Source organism: Carassius auratus, unplaced genomic scaffold (assembly GCF_003368295.1).
Source record: "Carassius auratus strain Wakin unplaced genomic scaffold, ASM336829v1 scaf_tig00008123, whole genome shotgun sequence".
Taxonomy (NCBI): Eukaryota; Metazoa; Chordata; class Actinopteri; order Cypriniformes; family Cyprinidae; genus Carassius; species Carassius auratus.
This window is the reverse complement of record NW_020523908.1, coordinates 166,860-190,857: the sequence shown is the minus strand read 5'-3', so window position 1 is coordinate 190,857 and position 23,998 is coordinate 166,860. Positions and strand designations below refer to the sequence as shown.

General features: G+C 38.3%; 3 protein-coding genes across 5 annotated transcripts; 1 reads left to right on the top strand and 2 right to left on the bottom strand.

Moving 5' to 3' along the window:
* Window positions 1-506: 506 nt before the first annotated feature.
* On the bottom strand, window positions 507-5,582 carry LOC113071779 (kelch-like protein 10). 2 transcript variants are annotated; one of them, XM_026245084.1, is made up of 8 exons: window positions 5,388-5,582; window positions 4,816-5,308; window positions 4,057-4,476; window positions 3,164-3,361; window positions 2,895-3,044; window positions 1,374-1,490; window positions 1,167-1,258; window positions 507-1,011 (listed from the first exon to the last, which is right to left on the bottom strand). In XM_026245084.1, the coding sequence occupies exons 1-8, from the start codon at window positions 5,531-5,533 to the stop codon at window positions 876-878; spliced, it is 1,752 nt and encodes a 583-aa protein (XP_026100869.1). In that variant the 5' UTR covers window positions 5,534-5,582; the 3' UTR covers window positions 507-875. The 2 variants fall into 2 exon arrangements, with proteins under 2 accessions (XP_026100869.1, XP_026100871.1); XM_026245086.1 differs by lacking the exon at window positions 2,895-3,044.
* Window positions 5,583-8,106: 2,524 nt separating this feature from the next.
* Window positions 8,107-19,884, top strand: LOC113071778 (NACHT, LRR and PYD domains-containing protein 14-like). Of its 2 annotated transcripts, none has more exons than XM_026245083.1 (8): window positions 8,107-8,233; window positions 8,483-8,698; window positions 10,136-10,336; window positions 10,448-12,295; window positions 14,334-14,504; window positions 14,871-15,017; window positions 18,548-18,594; window positions 18,753-19,884. In XM_026245083.1, the coding sequence occupies exons 2-8, from the start codon at window positions 8,508-8,510 to the stop codon at window positions 19,259-19,261; spliced, it is 3,114 nt and encodes a 1,037-aa protein (XP_026100868.1). In that variant the 5' UTR covers window positions 8,107-8,233; window positions 8,483-8,507; the 3' UTR covers window positions 19,262-19,884. The 2 variants fall into 2 exon arrangements, with proteins under 2 accessions (XP_026100868.1, XP_026100867.1); XM_026245082.1 differs by having other exon boundaries at window positions 8,128-8,233; window positions 8,493-8,698.
* A 1,948-nt stretch (window positions 19,885-21,832) lies between these two features.
* LOC113071780 (kelch-like protein 10) lies at window positions 21,833-23,456 on the bottom strand. The gene is made up of 3 exons (XM_026245087.1): window positions 23,247-23,456; window positions 22,675-23,167; window positions 21,833-22,323 (listed from the first exon to the last, which is right to left on the bottom strand). The coding sequence occupies exons 1-3, from the start codon at window positions 23,390-23,392 to the stop codon at window positions 21,964-21,966; spliced, it is 999 nt and encodes a 332-aa protein (XP_026100872.1). The 5' UTR covers window positions 23,393-23,456; the 3' UTR covers window positions 21,833-21,963.
* Window positions 23,457-23,998: the final 542 nt, after the last annotated feature.

The window sequence follows — 23,998 nt, the reverse complement described above, 5'->3', positions numbered from 1 at the left end:
AAAAAATTAATTGCGAGATAAAAATTCAAAATTCTGTGGCAGAAATGGATTCCATCGAATACACATACACATTCTTAATTTATGATTGAAAATAGTTTAGATTGAAAACAAATTTTAAAAAGAGAAAATTTTTGGAAAGTACTGATTTACTCAGTGAACAAATTATTTTTTGTTGCATTTTTGCTCTGCCGCTTCATGCATACGAAATTTTTTAAATTGTCATTGCATGTTTTGAAGAGCAACTCTGATCTTTAACTACTAAACCACGGCATCCCTGAGTGTAAAGGAATAGTTCATATGTAAATGAAAATTGTGAACATATTGTATGTACTCACCCTCGGGCCATCTGAGATGTAGATGAGTTTGTTTCTTCATCAGATTTGGAGAAATGTAGCATTACATCACTGTCTCACCAATGGATGCGCTGCAGTGAATGGGTGCCGTCAGATGAAGCATTACTGTGGATTACAGACTACACAGAATACAGTATACAGGATACAGTAATTTTGCCCAGATGTGACGGTTTAAAGTTAATAATGACAGATTTGTTTCTTACAAACATGCAGCTTTTGTCTTCTCAAGACATTTACTGATGGACTGGAGTGCTGTGGATTATTGTGATGTTTTTATCAGCTGTTTGGACTCTCATTCTGACGGCACCCATTCACTGCAGAGCATCCACTGCTGAGCAAGTGATGCAATGCTACATTTCTCCAAATCTGTTTCGATGAAGAAACTATTCCTAAATTTTAAAGTGCACAATCCAACACATTTTTTTTTTTAAACTGCATTTATTTTTATCATGTCACATCACTTCTTCTATGATGTTTCAGTGTGCATTCTGGTTTGAATGTCAGGCATCCACTGGAGGTCGATCAGTCACCGTCAGACTCGTCTTCTGATGTCTGTAAAGAGTCTCGGTCCACTACGTACTGTGTGACATCAGGTAACCCGGAAATCACACAGCAGCTCACAGCACTGCGGGAAATTCTCATGTCGCAGGCTTCATCCCTGTACAGAAAAAGGTAGACACTTTATGAAAGAAAAATGGGCATTCAATACTAAACAAGTCAGTTTTTTTTTTGTTTTTTTTTTTGCACAATTAATTTGTAGGCATATCATGCAGTGTGAAACGATTAGTGAGCTGTAGTGTTTGTGAACGGTACCATTCATTCGTCATCCGGTCATAATACTCCACATCACAGCAGGTGCCCATACCATTAAACCCACCGACAACAAACAGCTGATCGTCCACCACCTGCAGTTTAGCCAATCAAATAATTCTATATAACATGTTCAGTACACATGAGAACAATGAGAAACTTCAAAAACTCTAATTTCAGCAGAATTCTCCTTAGATGTCAGTATCTGACCTCGATGCCGAAGTTGCTGCGTGGGTATATCATAGACTGTATATCATGCCAGGAATCATTAAGAGGGTTGTAGGCCTCAACGCTTTGCAAACGAGCGGCACCATCAAAACCACCAACCTTGAAACATAAATGTGCATTTTTCTGTTAATATCAAATGTTCTGCATGCATTTTTGAGCATCTATGTTTGTAAAATAAGTTTTGTGGCACCTTTAAACACATCATTTTGTATTTTAATATTTCTGTACATGTGTATAATACTCACCAGTGTTACTTTAACTAAAATTAAAACTGTTAAAAAATTACTTCAGCAAACAACAAAACTTAACTAAATGAATTAAAACTTATTTAAAAAAATCATTAAACTGAAATGAATAACTGGAATACACATGATGCAAAGGCAACTTTTTTACTTCAGTTTAAACACTCTGTCTTTGTATATTTCTATACATGTATACAATAACCACCAGAGTTATTATGAACTACCTAAAAAAAAAAAAAAAAAAAAAAAAAAAAAAAAAAAAAAGAACAAACAATTCCATTATTTAAAGTAAAATACACATTTACTGAAAAAAAAAAAAAAAAATTAAAGATAGAAAAACTGTATCAGCTATTTGCCAAAACAACATTTTTATTCAGTTTTAAGTTTAAGGTACAATTTGCAAGATATTTGCAGTAAAATATCCAAAAACCACTAGGCTAGTGTTATATATTTTGTCCAGCGGATTACTAACAATATCTCTAATGTTTTCAACTACTTGTAAATCATGAGAAAATTCCCATTCTAAACAGTGACACGGGGCAGTGCAGTCGCCTGTCAATGATGTCAGTTACCCTTTATTACCGCCTTTACTGACGTAGATACCACATGACAACAGTCTCGTGGACAAATGCGGAAGTAGCTTCGCAACAAACTTCAACTAGAAAGAGATGCCGATCTCGCTTGTGTTTTACTCGACAGGTGAGTTGTTTTGATTCTCATCTTTACAGAAAACATATGCTATTATAAAGATTGACAAGATTAGTATTATGGGGCATACACGCCAAACGCGGCGCAACGCGTCTCTAGACCTGCGCAAGGACGCATCTGATCAATAGTCTGATCGCGTCATTGCATTGACTTTGTATGTAATCTACTCGCGCAAATCGTTGAACTCGCGTTAAATCCATGATTTATCTTTCCGTCTGATTGATGGCCGTCAGCAGTTGGGTAGAAAACAATAAATCCCATCATTCCACGCTCCTTCTTAGCGTCATCAAACCACGCAATTGTTATTGTTTTTATAGTGTGCCCTCTAGTGGCAGGTCCTACAACCTGAACCTTTAACTAACTAAAATTCGGAAAAAAATTAAAAATAGAATATATATATATATATATATATATATATATATATATATATATATATATATATATATATATATATATATATAATATTATTTTTAAAATATAAAAATGACAAAATCAGATATTACTCACTAATAACAGTGATTAACAATAATCACTAAATAACAGTGATACTCACAGCATAAACTAGATTCCCGTAAGTGATCACACCGACTCCGCTGCGGCGGCTTCTCATCGGAGCGATGAGGCTCCACTGGTTAGTTTCAGGGTCAAATCTCTCAGCTGAGAAGAGACACTCTACCCCAGTAAAGCCACCACAGATATAAACCTGCCACACAAATACAGTATGATACACTGACATCGCCAGACATTCCCATAAAATAACTTTTCATGATTAAGTTTTCTACTTCTATACCAAACAGTAGAGTGTGGAGTAAATGTGCTTACCTTGTCCTGCAGTGAGGTGGCGCTGGCGTCACTCCTCCGTTCATTCATGGGTGCCATCATTGTCCACTGGTTGGTGTTTGAATCATAGCGTTCTGCTGTTTTTAGTCGTCTGTATCCATTGAAACCACCAATGGCATAAATGAGGCCATGCAGAACAGCCACACTAACATAACATCGACGTTCATACATGGGAGCCACCTGTTGTGTTATACACATATCAATAAATCATTTGACTGGTTATTTCTCCTACATATCATGACTGTGATCAAAGCAAAGCAAGTTGCCTTAATAACCAGCATTATTAATACTGTCTAAATAGGCAGCTCGCCAGGTTTTGAAATGCACATCATGATTTTGATATTCAAAAAGCCATATCTTTACTCCACATTAGAGATATTTTAGTTTTGAGACACTAGTCTTAGTTTTTATGAATTATTATTATTATTATTATTATTATTATTACTACTACTACCATTATTATTTAGTATTACTATCAGTTATTAAATTTGTTTTTTGTTTTTTGTTTTTTTACATTTTGATTTTAAAATTGAGTTAAAGATTTAGTAATGTTGTTTTGTCCTTTTTATTCATTTTTTATTATTAATTAATTTAATTTAATTTATTTATATATATTATGTTAATTGAACATTTAATAATTGTTTAATACTTGTATAGTTTTTATAAATTTTATCTATTTTATTTTTGGTGTTCAAATGCACCCATGCCCAGAAATGCTGTCTAGATAGGCGAATTACTAGGTTTTGAAAAACTGCCCAAACACTTGTATTCCCAAACCCATGGTTTAGTCCAAATACATCCAACATCCTTAGTCACAATAATTGTTAACAGCAAAAATCAAACTAACTGATACTTGGATAAAAAGCAATGCTCACCTCTTGCCAAGTCAGAGTGATGGGATTGAATCTCCTCACGCTGCTGAAATAATTATTGCTGTCAAAGCCACCAAGACAGTAGACAAACCCATTCAGGACCACTGAACCATGATAGGCTCTGGGAAGCTCATCCTCTTGAGTCACATTGACCCAACAGTCCGCCCTTGCATCATATGCCTCAATCTCATTGGTGGGATTGCTTAAGCTCCACCCTCCGATGGCCAATAGGATCTCAGAGGGCAGACGTGGGCGTGTCAGCTGATTTATGAGCTCTGAACTGGCAGGTTCCTCAATGTAGGGGGCAAAAATGACCTTCATTGCATTGATGACAATATCCGAACATGCCTCGTTCTCCAACACCAGTGCATTGTTTCTTACGTCATTCATGAAGTATTCAGGTGACATCAACCCCATTCGAACCTGAAGCAAAGTTAACGAAGAGTTAAAATCAAATGCGGCCTTTATAATCTCTGTCTAATTATGTATATGCATAAACAAATATGGGCTTCGGTCTTGGGGTCTTGGTTTAAAATACACTTAAGCATAATTCATAAGGTATATGCGAAGTTGTAATCAAACCATATTTTGTTTGTTTATTTATTTATTTTATTTTCCTATTGTTACAACCAATTGTTACACTGTATTTTGCCATATATGTGATTATTGTAATATTTGTTGTTTATTATGTGATTGGCAAAAAGAAAAAAGGTTGGAAACTATGATTATCATGATGAATTTGTATAAGAGTATATGTCTTACCTTTGAAAGTAACAGGGCAATGTGTTTTCTCCTGTTTTCAGGTGCATGACCAATCCAGCGAAGGATGGCCTCAAAAACCACCTCCTCCTTTTTGACGTTCAGCTCATCCTGAGCTATCAGTTCCTCTAGATGTCCCAGCGGGAGTTCCAGGAACTCCTCTGATACTCGAAGCACCTCCTCAAAGTGTTGCAGGACGTAAAGCCTTGCTTTCTGGTGGAGCTTTGAGCAGGAGAGGAAACGCTCTGTTAACATGCAGGCACCAATGCAGTTCAGCGGGCAAAGGTTTGCCTCTAGGAACTGGCAGCAGGCATCTATTAGATCTGAGATTAGAAACTGATCAGCCGCCACCAAGAGCTCCGACACATTCTCTTCAGTAATGAGGACAGGACTTGCATATGCATATTGAATAATAAGAGACATGGTGTCCGAGGACAATCCTGGAATATCGTAGGGTTGTTCCTCCGTGTTGGTCCATTGGGTGGAGAAAAGCATCCTGTGGAGCAAATTTAAAGATGAAGCGCTTCAGAAAACGACACTTCTTTATAAAACATTGTGAAAGGGTCTGTCCTCACCTAAAATAAGGGCTGCAGCCACAAAGGATGATCTTATGCACTTTAAAATGTTTGCCCTGAACTGTGATGATGACGTCAGTGTGTTCCCCCTTTAAGCGAACTTCATCAAACACGTTAAAGGCTGTGTCACTTATTTTGTGCTCCATGTCCTCTAGCTCAGTAATCCAACTTCAGCTCAAACTGATCAAACTCTGACTAAAGTAATCTGATGTTTACTGAACACTGTAGAGATGGGGCTGATGAGATTTAAAGACTCTTTGTGACATCATAGTTGAGAACTCGTTGCTCAACATTCTATTTGGTTTTATTCAAATCATCAAACCCTTTTAACAAAAATATTGCTATAAAAGTCAACATTAAAAAACAAAAGAACTAACATTAAATGTTAACATTAAAATCACTGACAAGTAAAATATAATTATAGGCCAAAACATGTGATTGAATGTGCTATTTAACCATTTTTATGGAATAAAAGCACAAAGTTTTTAAGAAGATTTCTGATTGTTATTCTTAATATTACAACAGAGAGAAGGAGAGAGAGAGAGAGAGAGCTTTGGAAGTTTAATGAGCTAGACCAGGGATTCCCAAACCAGTCAAGCCCCTTGAGTTAAAATATTCAATTAAAGTATCCCGGAGATTTTAAGGTAATATTTTAATAATTCAACAAAGACATTCACACGTAACAGAGTTCACAAATGCCCACATTATCTTTAGACGTTCACTTAAGTGGAAAATGGTGATCGCTCAAATAAACACATTACATTTCAAGTGTAATTCACTTATTTGCAACAATCAAGTTTCACATCTTGTTACAGTGCAACCTATGTTGTGAAAAAAAAATGCTATAAAAAAAAAAAAAAATTCTTGTTCCAAAATCTTTCTCAGTGTCCATAAGAAACAGAGTCGTCCAAAACAGAATTGTGTTCTGTATCAAATATCTTAAACCGACGCTGCAGAGAAAGCTTACACATTTATTCCAGATGGAGTGTCAGTGTTAAAATATGTAAACCTAACACGTCTTCCACAGGAGTGCAGTGAGAGAACTCTGTTATGTCTAGATGCGAAGGACATTTCCAAATAATAAATTACTCGGGTTTACTTCTAAGAGAAACTGGTAAGTTTCACTGGCTTGTGAACCACCTTTCAAGCATTTTATTCATAACTTAGCTTTTTATCACATACTCATGACCAATACTCGTTGGGGCGTTCGTGGCCTAATGGTTAGACGGACAGACTTGCAGCGCAAAGGTCACGGATTGTAGGTGTTTGTAGGTGGGGGAGTGAATGTACATTGCTCTCTTGCACCTTCAATAACACGACTGAGGTGAGACCACTGAGCAAGACACCGAACCCAACTACTCCCAGGGCACCGCGGCACAAATGTCTGCCTACTGCTCCAGGTGTGTGTTCACGGTTTGTTCATGATTCACTGCTGTGTGTGTGCACTTGGATGGGTCACATGCAGAAACACAAATTCTGAGAATGGGACGCCACACTTGGCCACACGTCACATCCTTTCCATCCACATTGTCAAAAGAAAAAGATGACCTTTAAGACCTCTGCTGTTCTTGTGGAGAGCAGAATACATGCAAAAGCGAACCTAACCAATGGGTGAAAAAAGTATACATTGTGAAAGCTGAAGTAACTGTTATCTTGTATCATGGTATTATGTAATTTCATCTGCTTATTTACTTGAATCTAAAGTATGGACTGTGGTAAACGCTCTCACTTTGACTGTAAGAAACTGCTGTCCTGCATGCATGTAAAGAGTTTTCAGAATGCTAACAATGTGTTTGGGTAATAAGGGTGTAACAACCAGATATGCAACCTGCAAAGAATTGCACAAGTAAGCTGAAGTTAAAGCGTACTTTTTTTAGTGTACCTATTCAGTACCTCCATTTAGGGAATAATATGCAATGCTTGCAGAATTAAGGGGTAACAACCCGTAAAATCACAAATTATTTATACTATAAGTATTCTGAAACTAAGAGGTACCTATTCTAATATTACATGGATTGTATGGCCTTAACAAAAATCATATGTTTGGGAATTATTTAGAAAAATATGATTTTTATAATTTTACTAAAGGCCAATAGGTATTTTTTAACCATGGGGTACATATTATATTATTTATGGGTACATGATGGAGATTACTGAAGAACAAATCTGGACATCTAGAGAAATGAGTCAATGAGTTTCAGCTAATTACCTTATGAAAGATTATTCGTCAATCTCAGCAACTTCTCAACACCACTATCAGCAAATAACTTTGCATGATTCACCTTCAAGATTTTATGCCACTTAAAACAGGCTTACTGTCACCAGTCCTATCCATGAACTTCAAAAAGTATTTATTTTGTAATGTTAGGCATGTAATTTAATACCTTTCTGGTGAATATCATACCCAAAACATTTTTATTCTCAAATTACATTCTGTATATCTGACGATGAAAAGTGTTGTACATTTTAGTGTTTTCTAGTGCATTAGTGTCTATGAAAAATACGAAGCAGCATCTCCAGAACTCAGCTATGTGTCTATGAAGAGTGAAGAGATTTGTGGACTGTAATTTAAAGTGGTGCTTGGACTTATTTAAAATTAATTATTTTTTTTCATCTCTTAAGGGTTAAAATATAAACCGGTTTAACCAGTTTGTTTTAAGTGGTGCTTGAACACTGAACAGACTACATTTTTGTGAAAGGAAGAACTTGAACAACAATAGGAGAGAAAACCTGTCTGTGTATAAAGTTCAGTTTGAGAACAGATCATTTTAGTGCTGCAATCTAGAGACAGAACGGATTTATGAACTGAATGAAGTTTGTGTTTGATGTTCTTCATTGAGAAAGAGGTAGGAACCTACACATTCTCATACATTATTCTCAAGATGATACTCATGCATTATTTCATATTTAACAGCATTCCAAAAGTATTTATTTTGTAATGTTAGGCTTGTAATTTAATTCCTTTCTAGCTAAACAAACATGTAACTGGTGAACATTTCAATCCCATACTGAAATATGTAAATCATACCCAAAACATCTTTATTCTCAAATTACATTCTGTATATCTGATGATGAAAAGTGTTGTACATTTTCAGTGTTTTCTAGTGCACTGTATCTAATATGAGTGTCTATGAGAGAGAGAGGGGTGATGTTCAGACACATGAAGCAGCATCTCCAGAACCCAGCTGTGTGTCTATGAAGAGTGACGACGAGTCCATACATGTTCCACCTGATCTCAGTGAAAGACAAAAGCATCTGGAAAAAGCATCTTCAGAACCCAGCTGTGTATCAGTGAAGAGTGACAAGTCCATGTGAGCATAAATGTGACTTAAAGGTGTAATTGACCACTGGCAAGATGTGCTTTTAATTTAAAGAAATAGGGCTTTTTATACATGATAGAGTTAAAAGTCGCATACATGACTAGAGAAAAAAGAGGGCTGTGTTTTTTCTTTTTTTACATATATATATATATATATATATATATATATATATATATATATATATATATATACAAATCTTAAACACATAATGCAGTTTTGCTTTTGCAAAATCCAAATCAATGCACGATCTGTCGATCCAGTTGTCTGTGGGCAGGTCTACAAAAATGCAGGAGTTCTGTCAGGTGTTTTAGCAAGAGTTCTACATTAATAATAATAAAATGGATATCAGAGAAACAGTGGTATTTATACAAATATAATACAAATATGTCCATACATTAAAAATATGAATTTAAAATCATTTTGAAACTTTGAAATAAAAATAAAAATATTATTATTTTTAAATCTGTAAATCTGAATTAAATAAAAAATATATATAATTTACAAAGAAAATAAAGAAAAAAAAGGTCTAAACCTGGTTTCACTTCAAATGAATACTCAAGAGTTATCGAGCATGTTAAGGTGCCAAAAATGCCCCAGGTAGTAAAAAATAAAAATAAAATAAAATAAAAAAATACAAATCCTTAAAAAAAAACAAGAAGGACCTGCACTCCCAAGGGGCTTGGGCCCTAATAATAATTGCAATATAATAATTTGTTAATTGTTAAAAAGCATATGTTTACATTTTACAGATGAAATGCTGGTGAATTTAAAAGAAAACTTTGTCTTGATAAATGAGATCTCTGATTGTAGTCCTTTGCATCACCTGTTGTTGGTTTCATGAAAGAGTTTCACATGTGACTGGTGTGTATTTACGACTACAACAAGCTCAGTCTCATGAAAGTGTGTATAAAAAGTACCCCAAATAAATATGAAAACTAATGGTATTGATATGCAAAAATGGACTTTGGCTTGCATATGATATGCATGTGTTTAGGGTACATATAATATGCAGTTTTGGTGTGTAAATGATACAAAATTTGTTGGCGTGTATATGATATGCATTTTTTCACATACATATGATACTCATCTACTCCACAACCCTAAACCTACCCATCACAAAGCATATGCATGCCAAAGTCAATTTTTGTCTATAAATACCACAAATTTTCATTTTTATTTGGCATACTATTATTACGCACTTTCATGAGATCGGTTTACCACAAACTTGCTTTGGAGGTACACTTGGTTATAAGTAGAAACTAACAACTATATTAGAGCTGATTTACAGTCAATATTCATTGTTCACCTGGCGATATAGAACAGATTTTTAATCCACATATGATCAATGCCATTTGCAGAACATAGATTACAATATTTTAACCTACTATCTTTTTTTTATATTGAACCATATTTCATCTTGTTTTGTAGATGTGATGGATGTTATCTCACTGCTCAATGCTGTAAATGTCTGTCTTCATCTCTACAATCATCAAACTCACTGAGAGAGCTGGACGTGGGTCAAAATGACCAGCGAGATTCAGGAATGAAGCTGCTCTCTGGTGAACCGATGAGTTCACACTGCCAAATCAACAAAAAAAGAAAATCTACAAAGAAAATAAAGAAAAAAAGGTCTAAACCTGGTTTCACTTCAAATTAATTTTTAGAACTTGATGTACCCAAAACATTTATAACAATGCATTTTCATATTTTTTTTTGTTCTATTCATCTCTCTTTCTGCAGAGTGAAGAGAGGTGAAGTGGTGCCCTGTCTGACCTGCACTGACCCTGACTGTCAGACCCTCATCAGACAAAGAGTTAAAAACCAACACAAAACCAGCATGAAGAACAAGTATGAGAGTTTATTTGAGGGAATCAAACTAGACGAGAATCAAACCCTCCTGAACAGGATCTACACACAGCTCTACATCATAGAGGGAAAGAGTGAAGGAGTGAATACAGAACATGAGGTTTTACAGATGGAGAAAACAGCCAGAAAACAAGACAATCCAATCTACTGTAATGACATCTTTAAACCCTTAAATGAACCAAAATGTGAGGAGAAAGATGAAGTCAAGACCGTTCTTACTAAAGGCATCGCTGGAATTGGAAAAACTGTCTCAGTGCAGAAGTTCATTCTGGACTGGAGCGAGGGAAAAGCCAATCAGGATGTAGATTTCATGATTGTGCTTCCATTTCGAGAGCTGAACTTGATTAAAGATCACCAGTACAGTCTTCACAGACTTCTGCTGGACTTTCATCCTGAACTTCAAGAACTGGACACACAGATTTATGAGGAGTGTAAAGTTGTGTTCATCTTTGATGGTCTGGATGAAAGCAGAATTCCATTGATATTTTCAGATGAGGAGAAAGTTCTTGATGTGAATGAGTCTTCATCTGTGGGTGTGTTGATGTCAAACCTCATCAGAGGAGATCTGCTTCCCTCTGCTCTCATCTGGATCACCTCCAGACCAGCAGCAGCCAATCAGATCCCCTCAAAATACATCAACCGTGTGACAGAAATTCAGGGATTCAATGAGCCTCAAAAGGAGGAATATTTCAGGAAGAGGATCAGTGATGAGCATCAAGCCAACAAAATCATCTCACACATCAGAAGATCAAGAAGCCTCAACATCATGTGTCACATCCCTGTCTTCTGCTGGATCTCATCCACTGTGCTTCAGAACCTCCTGAAACAAGATGAGAGTGCAGAAATCCCTCAAACTCTTACTGAAATGTACATCCACTTCCTGCTGACTCAGATCAACATGAGGAATCAGAAGTATGATGAGAGAGATCCAGAGAAACTCCTGAAGTCCAACAGAAACTTGATTGTGAAACTTGCTGAACTGGCTTTCAAACAGCTGATGAAGGGCAATGTGATGTTCTATGAGGAGGACCTGATTGAGAGCGGCATAGACGCCACTGACGCCTCAGTGTATTCTGGGATGTGCACTGAGATCTTTAAAGAGGAATCTGTGATCCATCATAGGAAAGTCTACTGCTTCATTCATCTGAGCTTTCAGGAGTTTCTAGCAGCACTCTTTGTGTTTTACTGCCATATAGTCGAGAATGAGAAACCACTGAAGTTGTTTTTGAGTGAAGAATATCAGATGTCTGGTGGTATCACTGGTACAAGAGAAACACAAGTCTGTCTGTATGATCTACTAAAAGAATCAGTTGATAAATCCTTACAGAGTGAAAATGGACACCTGGATCTTTTCCTGCGGTTCCTGCTGGGGATCTCACTGGAGTCCAATCAGAGACTGTTACAGGATCTACTGACACACACAGTGAACAGCTCAGAGACCATCAAGAGAATCACTGAGTACATTAAAGACAAAATCAAGGGTGATGAAGGTCTTGCAGCTAACAGATGCATCAACCTGTACCTCCTTCTGCTGGAAATGAACAATCAAACTCTAGATATTCAAGAGTTTGTGAAATCAGAGAATTGTTCAGTGAATAAGCTCTCTTTTGCTCACTGCTCAACAATCGCTTACATGCTTCAGATATCAGATGAGAAAATCAGCACATCAGATGAGGGTACCAGGAGACTGATATCAGCTGTGCTGGAGTGCAGAAAAGCTCTGTGAGTATTACTTCATGTGATGGAGATACAACTGAATGTTTCTGTTTTGTTGAGACACATTAACATAACACATTATATATATAAATATACTTTAATGCACACCAGTCATTAATTTGTAATATCATTATTACAGTATAATTAATAGCTGCAAGCACTGCTGACGGGCCCAAGCCCCTGCGTCACCACCACCTCTCTGCTCTACAGAAACATGTATTTAAGGGTGTAAATAAAAGAGAAAAAAACAGATAGTTTGGGTTTGATGAAACAGATCACAGCAATACACACTGGTGTCTAAAGGGACAACTGAATTTATAAAAGAAATCACACCATCTTAAAGTTACACCAAAATAGAAGTCTATAAACCCCTTTGTAAAAATTCTTTCCTTTCATGAGATATATGTGGAGTGCAGTATGTGGTTTCTGTTTGACTACTTACATGTTTGAAGTCTTGTACATTAGTGCCTATTAAATTCATATGAAAAAAAAAACATTTATTGAAAAATTAATTTTTAATTAATCTTTAGAAATTTAGTTTTCAATATTATAGGATGTTATCTTTAAGCACTTAAAAGGCAATTATACAAATTAAACAGAATAAAATGGTTATTTGCCTTTATGTGATGCAAAGTTTAAAAAAGTAGATCATTATCTCACCCAAATGTTTAAACATACACTGCATTTTTGTTTTTACAATGGGCCAGTTGTTGCACAATAACTTACACAGTGCAAGCCTGATTTCTCAAGATGTATGTGAGGTGAGTGTGCATGAGTGCACAGTTTCTAGGAGAGCGTACGAGTGCTGAATAGTTTAAACAAATGGCAAGATTTAAAGATTTTAGTAATCAGGTGACACTGCCTCTATTGTGCAAATAACAATTCCTGTGTCGACTGTGCAGCATGCAGCACACTTATAGTGCAGAGGCGATGTGCTGATTTGAAACCATTTGCAAATCTTGAGAGGGAAAAAGAGAGAGATTGCAGTAATTCATACAGGCTTGAGATCAGTTGATGATGAGATCAGTATGAGATACCCTTTATAGAGACCACTTATCAAACTTCCCAAAGCCATTATAGGCCAATAACAATTAGTGGCCGATAATTCTGAGCACCCCTAGTATTTAGGTTTCAACTTCTTCTGTTCTCTGAATTTCTACGTGTTTGCCAATACTCAAGAGTTATCGAGAATGTTAAGGTGCCAAAAATGCCCCAGATAGTAAAAAAAAAAATAATTAAAAATACAAATACAAATCCTTAAAAAAAAACAAGAAGGACCTGCACTCCCAAGGGGCTTGGGCCCCAAAATTAATTGCAATATAATAACTTGTAACTCGTTAAAAAGCATATGTTTACATTTTACAGATGAAATGCTGGTGAATTTAAAAGAAAACTTTGTCTTGATAAATGAGATCTCTGATTGTAGTCCTTTGCATCACCTGTTGTTGGTTTCATGAAAGAGTTTCACATGTGACTGGTGTGTATTTACGACTACAACGAGCTCAGTCTCATGAAAATGTGTATTAAAAGTACCCCAAATAAATATGAAAACTCATGGTATTGATATGCAAAAATGGACTTTGGCTTGCATATGATATGCATGTGTTTAGGGTACATATAATATGCAGTTTTGGTGTGTAAATGATACAAAATTTGTTGGCGTGTATATGATATGCATTTTTCACGTACATATGATACTCATCTACTCCACAACCCTAAACCTACCCATCACAAAGCATATGCATGCCAAAGTCAATTTTTGTCTATAAATACCACAAATTTTCATTTTTATTTGGCATACTATTATTACGCACTTTCATGAGATCGGTTTACCACAAACTTGCTTTGGAGGTACACTTGGTTATAAGTAGAAACTAACAACTATATTAGAGCTGATTTACAGTCAATATTCATTGTTCACCTGCTGATAAAGAACAGATTATTAATCCACATATGACCAATGCCATTTGCAGAACATAGATTACAATATTTTAACCTACTATATTTTTTTTTATATTGAACCATATTTCATCTTGTTTTGTAGATGTGATGGATGTTATCTCACTGCTCAACGCTGTAAATGTTTGTCTTCATCTCTAAAATTATCAAACTCACTGAGAGAGCTGGACGTGGGTCAAAATGACCAGCGAGATTCAGGAATGAAGCTGCTCTCTGATGAACCGATGAGTTCACACTGCCAACTCAACAGAAAAAGGTTCACTTAAGAAATTAAAGATGCCCTCTGCTCTGCTGGGTTTTTGTAATGTATCAAAGACCCCATGAAGTCTTTGTGTTGGTACTTATAATGATAATGATTTATTCACTGACTGAACTGTCAAAGTTGTGAGGATTGGAGATGAACAGAGAATCTTATATCAATTCTGCTCCATCAACATTGAACCGAAAATTAATCCAGCAGAACTGAAGCTGTAATCAGTGAACCTGTGCAAAAAAAGTGACACAATGAATCATTTGATTTAAAGCAGAGTTACAGGAATCTGAACACTGCTGTGTGCAAATTGTTTTAAGATGATCTCCAGTTCCAGATGATGTAATATTGAGTGTTTGTGTATGTGTGTAGATCATTTGGTTGTATGGTAACAGAGAAAGGCTGTTGTTTCATGGCTTCAGCTCTAAGTTCAAACCCCTCACATCTGAGACAGTTGGATCTGAGCTACAATCATCCAGGAAAATCATTTGTCAGGCTGCTCTCTGATCCAAACTACAGGTAGGACAAACTCAAGTATGTTCAACACTAATAATCATCACGTCGTGTGTGTTATAAAGTCATTGAAAACTGTACATGAAACCCTGCATACAGCACATAGTACGTACACACATAAATACTGCACATGGAAATGAGAATTATTGATCTCTATGGCTGAAGATATTCTTGATTCAGCTCAACTGTAGCATCTAAGAAACAGACTCAAGTCTCTGATACCAAAGCATCATTTGGATCTAGAAAGTAAATTCTCATCATTATCAGAGACATGAAGCAGATTATTATTATTATTTTTATCTTTATTTTTACAGGCAAGTCATTAAGAACTGTCAGGGTTTGGTAAGGGAGGAACTCAGGTGCAGACAGGGATTCTCAAACAAAGGGTTTATTACAAAAAGGGGAAAACAAAACCCACGAGGGGGAAAACACGGAGCAAGGTAAAGACTAAATAACTAAAACAGGACTGGACTAACAAGATAAACAAGGACTCTAAATACTAACTATAAACAAACACTCACGGTAATACAAACACTTCAAGGAACAATCACAGAGTGGAACAATCACAGGTACAATCACAGGTACAGTGAACCGACGCAAGACAGAGCACACTAGGAGATCTAAATAGGGGTACTAATCAAGACACGACAGGTGTTACAGATAGGACAATCAAGACACGACTAGGTTAACAAGGGGGGCGGGGCAAGGGAACGAGACAACACAAGCACATGGCCCAAAGACAAGGCCATGCGCTTGTACACAAAACAAGGGTCTGTCATGATCCTGCCTCAAGACTAGGAAAAATCAAGGACACGAGGGCAGGATCATGACAGAACCCCTCCCTTAAGGAGCGGCTTCCAGACGCTCCTCAAGGGAACATCAAACACGGGACATGACTGACATGACAGACTGGGACACAGACACAAACCAACAAGACATGACTAATAATAACAAAGGCAAACATGAAAACACAATGGCAGGGTTAGGGTGACATAACAAAAAAAACAAACAGGGAAGGGGAGGGGGCAGGACCACAAAGTTCATGGGGGGCAGACCAGGGTGAGTGGGTGGGGCAGGAGTTTTAGGAGGACAGGACGAAGGCTGACGACGGGGGGTACGGGCAGGTCTGGGTGGTGAGGGGCGGGGAGGGGTCTCGGGACAACTGGCAGGGGACATGATAGGAGCGGACAAGGGACACGGGGCAACACTTACGGGGCGCGGGGCAAGACTTACGGGACGCGGGGAGACGACAGCTGGACACGGGTGGACAACATCTACTGGACACGGGACAATATCAGCTGGACACGGGGCAACACTCACGGGACACGGGGCAACACTCACGGGACACGGGGCAACACTCACGGGACACGGGGCTACATCAACGGGACTCATGACAACATCAGCTGGGCACGGGGAGACAACATCACACGGGGAGACAACGGCTGGACACTCGGGACTTCTAGGGACAGGGTCTGGGGACAAGACAGGACTGACGGGGACTTCTAGGATACGGACAAGACTAGACAAATAATCAGAAAAGGCTTTAGCCGCTAAGACAATTGGCATCTCCTTACGAGATGAGATACACTGAACTAAAGTCTTTGCTGCAGAGTCGGCCGCGGCACTCTCCTGCGCTCTCACGACTGCCGACTTGCATACTGCCCTCTTCTTTGCCGGCTCGGGCACGCCAGCGATCACCGCTGCTGGCTCGGACACGCTCACCGCTGCTGGCTCGGGCACGCCAGCGCTCACCGCTGCTGGCACGGGCACGCCAGCTCTCACCGCTGCTGGCTCGGGCACGCTCACCGCTGCTGGGTCGGGCACGCCAGCGCTCTCCGCTGCTGGCACGGGCACGCCAGCGCTCTCCGCTGCTGGCACGGGCACGCCAGCGCTCTCCGCTGCTGGCACGGGCACGCCAGCGCTCTCCGCTGCTGGCACGGGAGGAGACAGGGTCACAGGACCGGCAGGCCCCCTCTTCCTCCTCTTCCTCCTTGGGCGCGGTGCAGAGGCCACAGCTGGGTCAGAGGCGGGTTGGGGGAGTTTGGTCTCGGGCAGGGCAGTCTCGGACGCCGAAGACTCAGAAGTTGACTCCCATGAAAACCGTCTCCCTCGTTTCATGGGGAGACTGCTGGCTGAGGAGGGCACCTCAGGACTCTGGGAGGGGCTTGCCTGACCCCCAGGGTTGCCACGGCAAGGACACGACCCTCCGGGATCGCCGGCAGCTGGGGACCTCTGGGGCTCCTCCTCTCGCCCCCTCACTCCGGAACGACCTCCCCTGGTCCCCCGGAACACCACAAGGCGAGAGCCCTCAAAACAATCTCGCTGGCTGGCTGATGCCATCCAGCATTGCCTCCTGTCTGCTGAGTTCCTTGGTGGTCGGTTCATTCTGTCAGGGTTTGGTAAGGGAGGAACTCAGGTGCAGACAGGGATTCTCAAACAAAGGGTTTATTACAAAAAGGGGAAAACAGAACCCACGAGGGGGAAAACACGGAGCAAGGTAAAGACTAAATAACTAAAACAGGACTGGACTAACAAGATAAACAAGGACTCTAAATACTAACTATAAACAAACACTCACGGTAATACAAACACTTCTTTAAGGAACAATCACAGAGTGGAACAATCACAGGTACAATCACAGGTACAATGAACCGACGCAAGACAGAGCACACTAGGAGATCTAAATATGGGTACTAATCAAGACACGACAGGTGTTACAGATAGGACAATCAAGACACGACTAGGTTAACAAGGGGGGCGGGGCAAGGGAACGAGACAACACAAGCACATGGCCCAAAGACAAGGCCATGCGCTTGTACACAAAACAAGGGTCTGTCATGATCCTGCCTCAAGACTAGGAAAAATCAAGGACACGAGGGCAGGATCATGACAAGAACAGGTTCTTATTTACAGTGGCGGCCTGAGAAGTGGAACAACCACACAGGGAAAGGGACATAGAGCTAAGAACATTAGAAATACAAATAGATCCATGATACAAACACAGAGATCATAGTCTAAATGAGAAGAAACCAAATTGGACCTCATGATACTGAATAAAGCTCAGCTCAGTGCAGCAAGATATTTCTGCAGATACTAGAAGATTATTAGTTATTAATTAAAATAAATGAAAGGGCAGACACAAATGATCGGTTGATGTAAAGTTGAATCTGTGGCTTAAATCTAAGTCATTATTTACATTCCTGTCAGCGCATTAATACAGAAGAATAATTAAAGGCTCTAATGCACAACAGTATATGTGTGTAGTGTAAGAGACAGATGATGTATGATGATGTGTGATGGCACAGTAGTGGTGTCCCAATCCTTAGGGGAATATTTTCACCCCTACTACTTGACACTGCTTCAATGGACAAGGGCAAGGCGTAGGCGGAGGAGAAGGGGTAGAAAATAGAATTGGGATTGGGCCTCAGTTTTGAGAAATGAGATATGATTTATTTTAGTTTAACATCCATTTTTATTTGATATAAAATATTCATTATTATGTGATTTTGATTGTGACATCTCTTTTGTTTTTACAGTATGGATCATGGAGAAGAGATAAGGATTGTAAAAGAACCACAGAAATGTGAGACATGCACACAAGCACTCTCTCTCTATCTCTCTCGCGCACACACAAACACACACACACACACACACACACACACACACACACACACACACACACACACACGCATACACCTTGTTTTGTTGTGTCATAAATGTTATAAGCTTTCTTGTGTTCAGATGCACGTGATCTCACACTGGATCCAAACACTGCGAACACTCATCTTGCTCTTTCTGAGAGGAATAGAAAGATGACACATGTGGAAGAGAAGCAGCCGTATCCTGATCATCCAGAGAGATTTGACGACTGTCTTCAGGTTCTGTGTAGAGAGAGTCTGACGGAACGATGTTACTGGGAAGCTGAATGGGATGGTAACATTAATATAGCAGTGGCATGTAAAGGAATCAGCAGGAAAGGAAAAAGTAATGACTGTTTGTTTGGATACAATGTGAAATCCTGGAGTCTGAAATGTGTTAATGATAGATTCGCTGTCTTTCATGATAATAAGAGCACAGAAATATCTGTCTCTTCACATCAGTCTAAGAGAGTAGGAGTGTATCTGGACTGGCCGGCTGGCACTCTGTCCTTCTACAGTGTCTCTGACACACACACACTTACACACTTACACACATTTAACAGCACATTCTCTGAACCCCTCTATGCTGGATTTGGGGTTCATTCGGATTGATCCGACAGACAGTGTATCAGTGCTTCTCTCACTGAACAGCTTACAGTAAGAAACAACTGAGACACACAGCTGAGTGAAAGAAACACTCACTTTTTATCTCTAGCTCTAAATTCTTTCTCTCTTTTAATCTCTAGGATCTCTCACAGCTTGTGTCTTGATCTTAAAATTATTATGGGCTGGTATTTAACCCTCAAATTCTTTATTATATCCTGTTACTTCCAAATTCTCACGACCATTTAATAGAAAATTATTATTAATACTGTCATTTTTAAATCTGTGTTCAATAGATTTCTACATTCTCACAAAATGTTTTTCTTTTGTTCTCACGTTTATCAGTCAATATGGATCAACACTGATAGATAACAAAAAAGTCAAGTATTTATTATGAATATTTGCAAATCAAGCATCTAGTAGTGTTGCGGTTTTAAAATATATTAGGTGGTATAGTTATGGGATATTTTGTCTCATGTCTCAGAAATTTGATTCAGGTTGGTATTTTTTAATGGTCAAATTAGGGGACCTTTCGATATTCACACAGTTTTAAATGTATTAATTGAATGATTATAGTTCATGAACGGTAGTTTTGAGTTACTCCAGCTGAACTGAAGCTGTAATCAATATTGTCAATAAAAAATAAAACAATTCTTCTCTGAAAGTGCTTGTTATATTGTTTGTTTGTTTATTTTTATATTATGGACTTAGTATATTATAATATCTATTTAGACTGTGTATTTGATTATCTGTCCTCCATTAGGATAGTATAACATAATTAAAGATAATTAAATAAACATTTATTGCAATTACATTTTAAAATGTTTTTTTTTTTAATATATACAGTATTGTTCAAAATAATAGCAGTACAATGTGACTAACCAGAATAATCAAGGTTTTTCGTATATTTTTTTATTGCTACGTGGCAAACAAGTTACCAGTAGGTTCAGTAGATTCTCAGAAAACAAATGAGACCCAGCATTCATGATTTGCACGCTCTCAAGGCTGTGCAATTGGGCAATTAGTTGAATTAGTTGAAAGGGGTGTGTTCAAAAAAATAGCAGTGTGGCATTCAATCACTGAGGTCATCAATTTTGTGAAGAAACAGGTGTGAATCAGGTGGCCCCTATTTAAGGATGAAGCCAACACTTGTTGAACATGCATTTGAAAGCTGAGGAAAATGGGTCGTTCAAGACATTGTTCAGAAGAACAGCGTACTTTGATTAAAAAGTTGATTAGAGAGGGGAAAACCTATAAAGAGGTGCAAAAAATGATAGGCTGTTCAGCTAAAATGATCTCCAATGCCTTAAAATGGAGAGCAAAACCAGAGAGACGTGGAAGAAAACGGAAGACAACCATCAAAATGGATAGAAGAATAACCAGAATGGCAAAGGCTCAGCCAATGATCACCTCCAGGATGATCAAAGACAGTCTGGAGTTACCTGTAAGTACTGTGACAGTTAGAAGACGTCTGTGTGAAGCTAATCTATTTTCAAGAATCCCCCGCAAAGTCCCTCTGTTAAAAAAAAGGCATGTGCAGAAGAGGTTACAATTTGCCAAAGAACACATCAACTGGCCTAAAGAGAAATGAAGGAACATTTTGTGGACTGATGAGAGTAAAATTGTTCTTTTTGGGTCCAAGGGCCACAGGCAGTTTGTGAGACGACCCCCAAACACTGAATTCAAGCCACAGTACACAGTGAAGACAGTGAAGCATGGAGGTGCAAGCATCATGATATGGACATGTTTCTCCTACTATGGTGTTGGGCCTATTTATCGCATACCAGGGATCATGGATCAGTTTGCATATGTTAAAATACTTGAAGAGGTCATGTTGCCCTATGCTAAAGAGGACATGCCCTTGAAATGGTTGTTTCAACAAGACAATGACCCAAAACACACTAGTAAACGGGCAAAGTCTTGGTTCCAAACCAACAAAATTAATGTTATGGAGTGGCCAGACCAATCTCCAGACCTTAGTCCAATTGAGAACTTGTGGGGTGATATCAAAAATGCTGTTTCTGAAGCAAAACCAAGAAATGTGAATGAATTGTGGAATGTTGTTAAAGAATCATGGAGTGGAATAACAGCTGAGAGGTGCCACAAGTTGGTTGACTCCATGCCACACAGATGTCAAGCAGTTTTAAAAAACTGTGGTCATACAACTAAATATTAGTTTAGTGATTCACAGGATTGCTAAATCCCAGAAAAAAAAATGTTTGTACAAAATAGTTTTGAGTTTGTACAGTCAAAGGTAGACACTGCTATTTTTTTGAACACACCCCTTTCAACTAATTGCCCAATTGCACAGCCTTAAGAGCGTGCATATCATGAATGCTGGGTCTTGTTTGTTTTCTGACAATCTACTGAACCTACTGGTAACTTGTTTGCCACGTAGCAATAAAAAATATACTAAAAACCTTGATTATTCTGGTTAGTCACATTGTACTGCTATTATTTTGAACAATACTGTACTACCATTACAATTAAATAGCACAAATAAAAAATTATAATATACTAATATAACCACTGAGACAAATCAGTATTCATAATACAATATTATGAATTTTTATTGATCCATTAGTCCAAAAATGTGATTGTACCTAATAAATCATGTTCTTCAAGTACAAATTCAGTCATCAAACATTTACTTACACAATCAAAAGACTGTCGGTACTTTCATGTTCTTACACAGGGCAGGATTATGAGCATTAAAACAGGTCAAGTATAATAAAGTAGTGTGAAAGTGAAGTGTGACCATGATAGGCTCTGGGAAGCTCATCCTCTTGAGTCACATTGACCCAACAGTCCGCCCTTGCATCATATGCCTCAATCTCATTGGTGGGATTGCTTAAGCTCCACCCTCCGATGGCCAATAGGATCTCAGAGGGCAGACGTGGGCGTGTCAGCTGATTTATGAGCTCTGAACTGGCAGGTTCCTCAATGTAGGGGGCAAAAATGACCTTCATTGCATTGATGACAATATCCGAACATGCCTCGTTCTCCAACACCAGTGCATTGTTTCTTACGTCATTCATGAAGTATTCAGGTGACATCAACCCCATTCGAACCTGAAACAAAGTGAACGAAGAGTTAAAATCAAATGTGGCCTTTATAATCTCTGTCTAATTATGTATATGCATAAACAAATATGGGCTTCGGTCTTGGGGTCTTGGTTTAAAATACACTTCATAAGGTAGCATAGCATAATTCATAAGGTATATGCGAAGTTGTAATCAAACCATATTTTGTTTGTTTATTTATTTTTTTTCTTTTCCTATTGTTACAGCCAATTGTTACACTGTATTTTGCCATGTAAGTGATTATTATAATGTTTGTTGTTTATTATGTGATTGGCAAAAAGAAAAATGGTTGGAAACTATGATTATCAAGATGAATTTGTATAAGAGTATATGTCTTACCTTTGAAAGTAACAGGGCAATGTGTTTTCTCCTGTTTTCAGGTGCATGACCAATCCAGCGAAGGATGGCCTCAAAAACCACCTCCTCCTTTTTGACGTTCAGCTCATCCTGAGCAATCAGTTCCTCTAGATGTCCCAGCGGGAGTTCCAGGAACTCCTCTGATACTCGAAGCACCTCCTCAAAGTGCTGCAGGACGTAAAGCCTTGCTTTCTGGTGGAGCTTTGAGCAGGAGTGGAAACGCTCTGTTAACATGCAGGCACCAATGCAGTTCAGCGGGCAAAGGTTTGCCTCCAGGAACTGGCAGCAGGCATCTATTAGATCTGAGATCATAAACTGATCTGCCGCCACCAAGAGCTCCGACACATTCTCTTCAGTAATGAGGACAGGACTTGCATATGCATATTGAATAATAAGAGACATGGTGTCCGAGGACAATCCTGGAATATCGTAGGGTTGTTCCTCCGTGTTGGTCCATTGAGTGGAGAAAAGCATCCTGTGGAGCAAATTTAAAGATGAAGCGCTTCAGAAAACGACACTTCTTTATAAAACATTGTGAAAGGGTCTGTCCTCACCTAAAATAAGGGCTGCAGCCACAAAGGATGATCTTATGCACTTTAAAATGTTTGCCCTGAACTGTGATGATGACGTCAGTGTGTTCCCCCTCTAAGCGAACTTCATCAAACACGTTAAAGGCTGTGTCACTTATTTTGTGCTCCATGTCCTCTAGCTCAGTAATCCAACTTCAGCTCAAACTGATCAAACTCTGACTAAAGTAATCTGATGTTTACTGAACACTGTAGAGATGGGGCTGATGAGATTTAAAGACTCTTTGTGACATCATAGTTGAGAACTCGTTGCTCAACATTCTATTTGGTTTTATTCAAATCATCAAACCCTTTTAACAAAAATATTGCTATAAAAGTCAACATTAAAAAACAAAAGAACTAACATTAAATGTTAACATTAAAATCACTGACAAGTAAAATATAATTATAGGCCAAAACATGTGATTGAATGTGCTATTAACCATTTTTATGGAATAAAAGCACAAAGTTTTTAAGAAGATTTCTGATTGTTATTCTTAATATTACAACAGAGAGAAGGAGAGAGAGAGAGAGAGAGCTTTGGAAGTTTAATGAGCTAGACCAGGGATTCCCAAACCAGTCAAGCCCCTTGAGTTAAAATATTCAATTAAAGTATCCCCGAGATTTTAAGGTAATATTTTAATAATTCAACAAAGGCATTCACACATAACAGGGTTCACAAACCTTGCCCACATTATCTTTAGAAGTTCACTTAAGTGGAAAATGGTGATCGCTCAAAT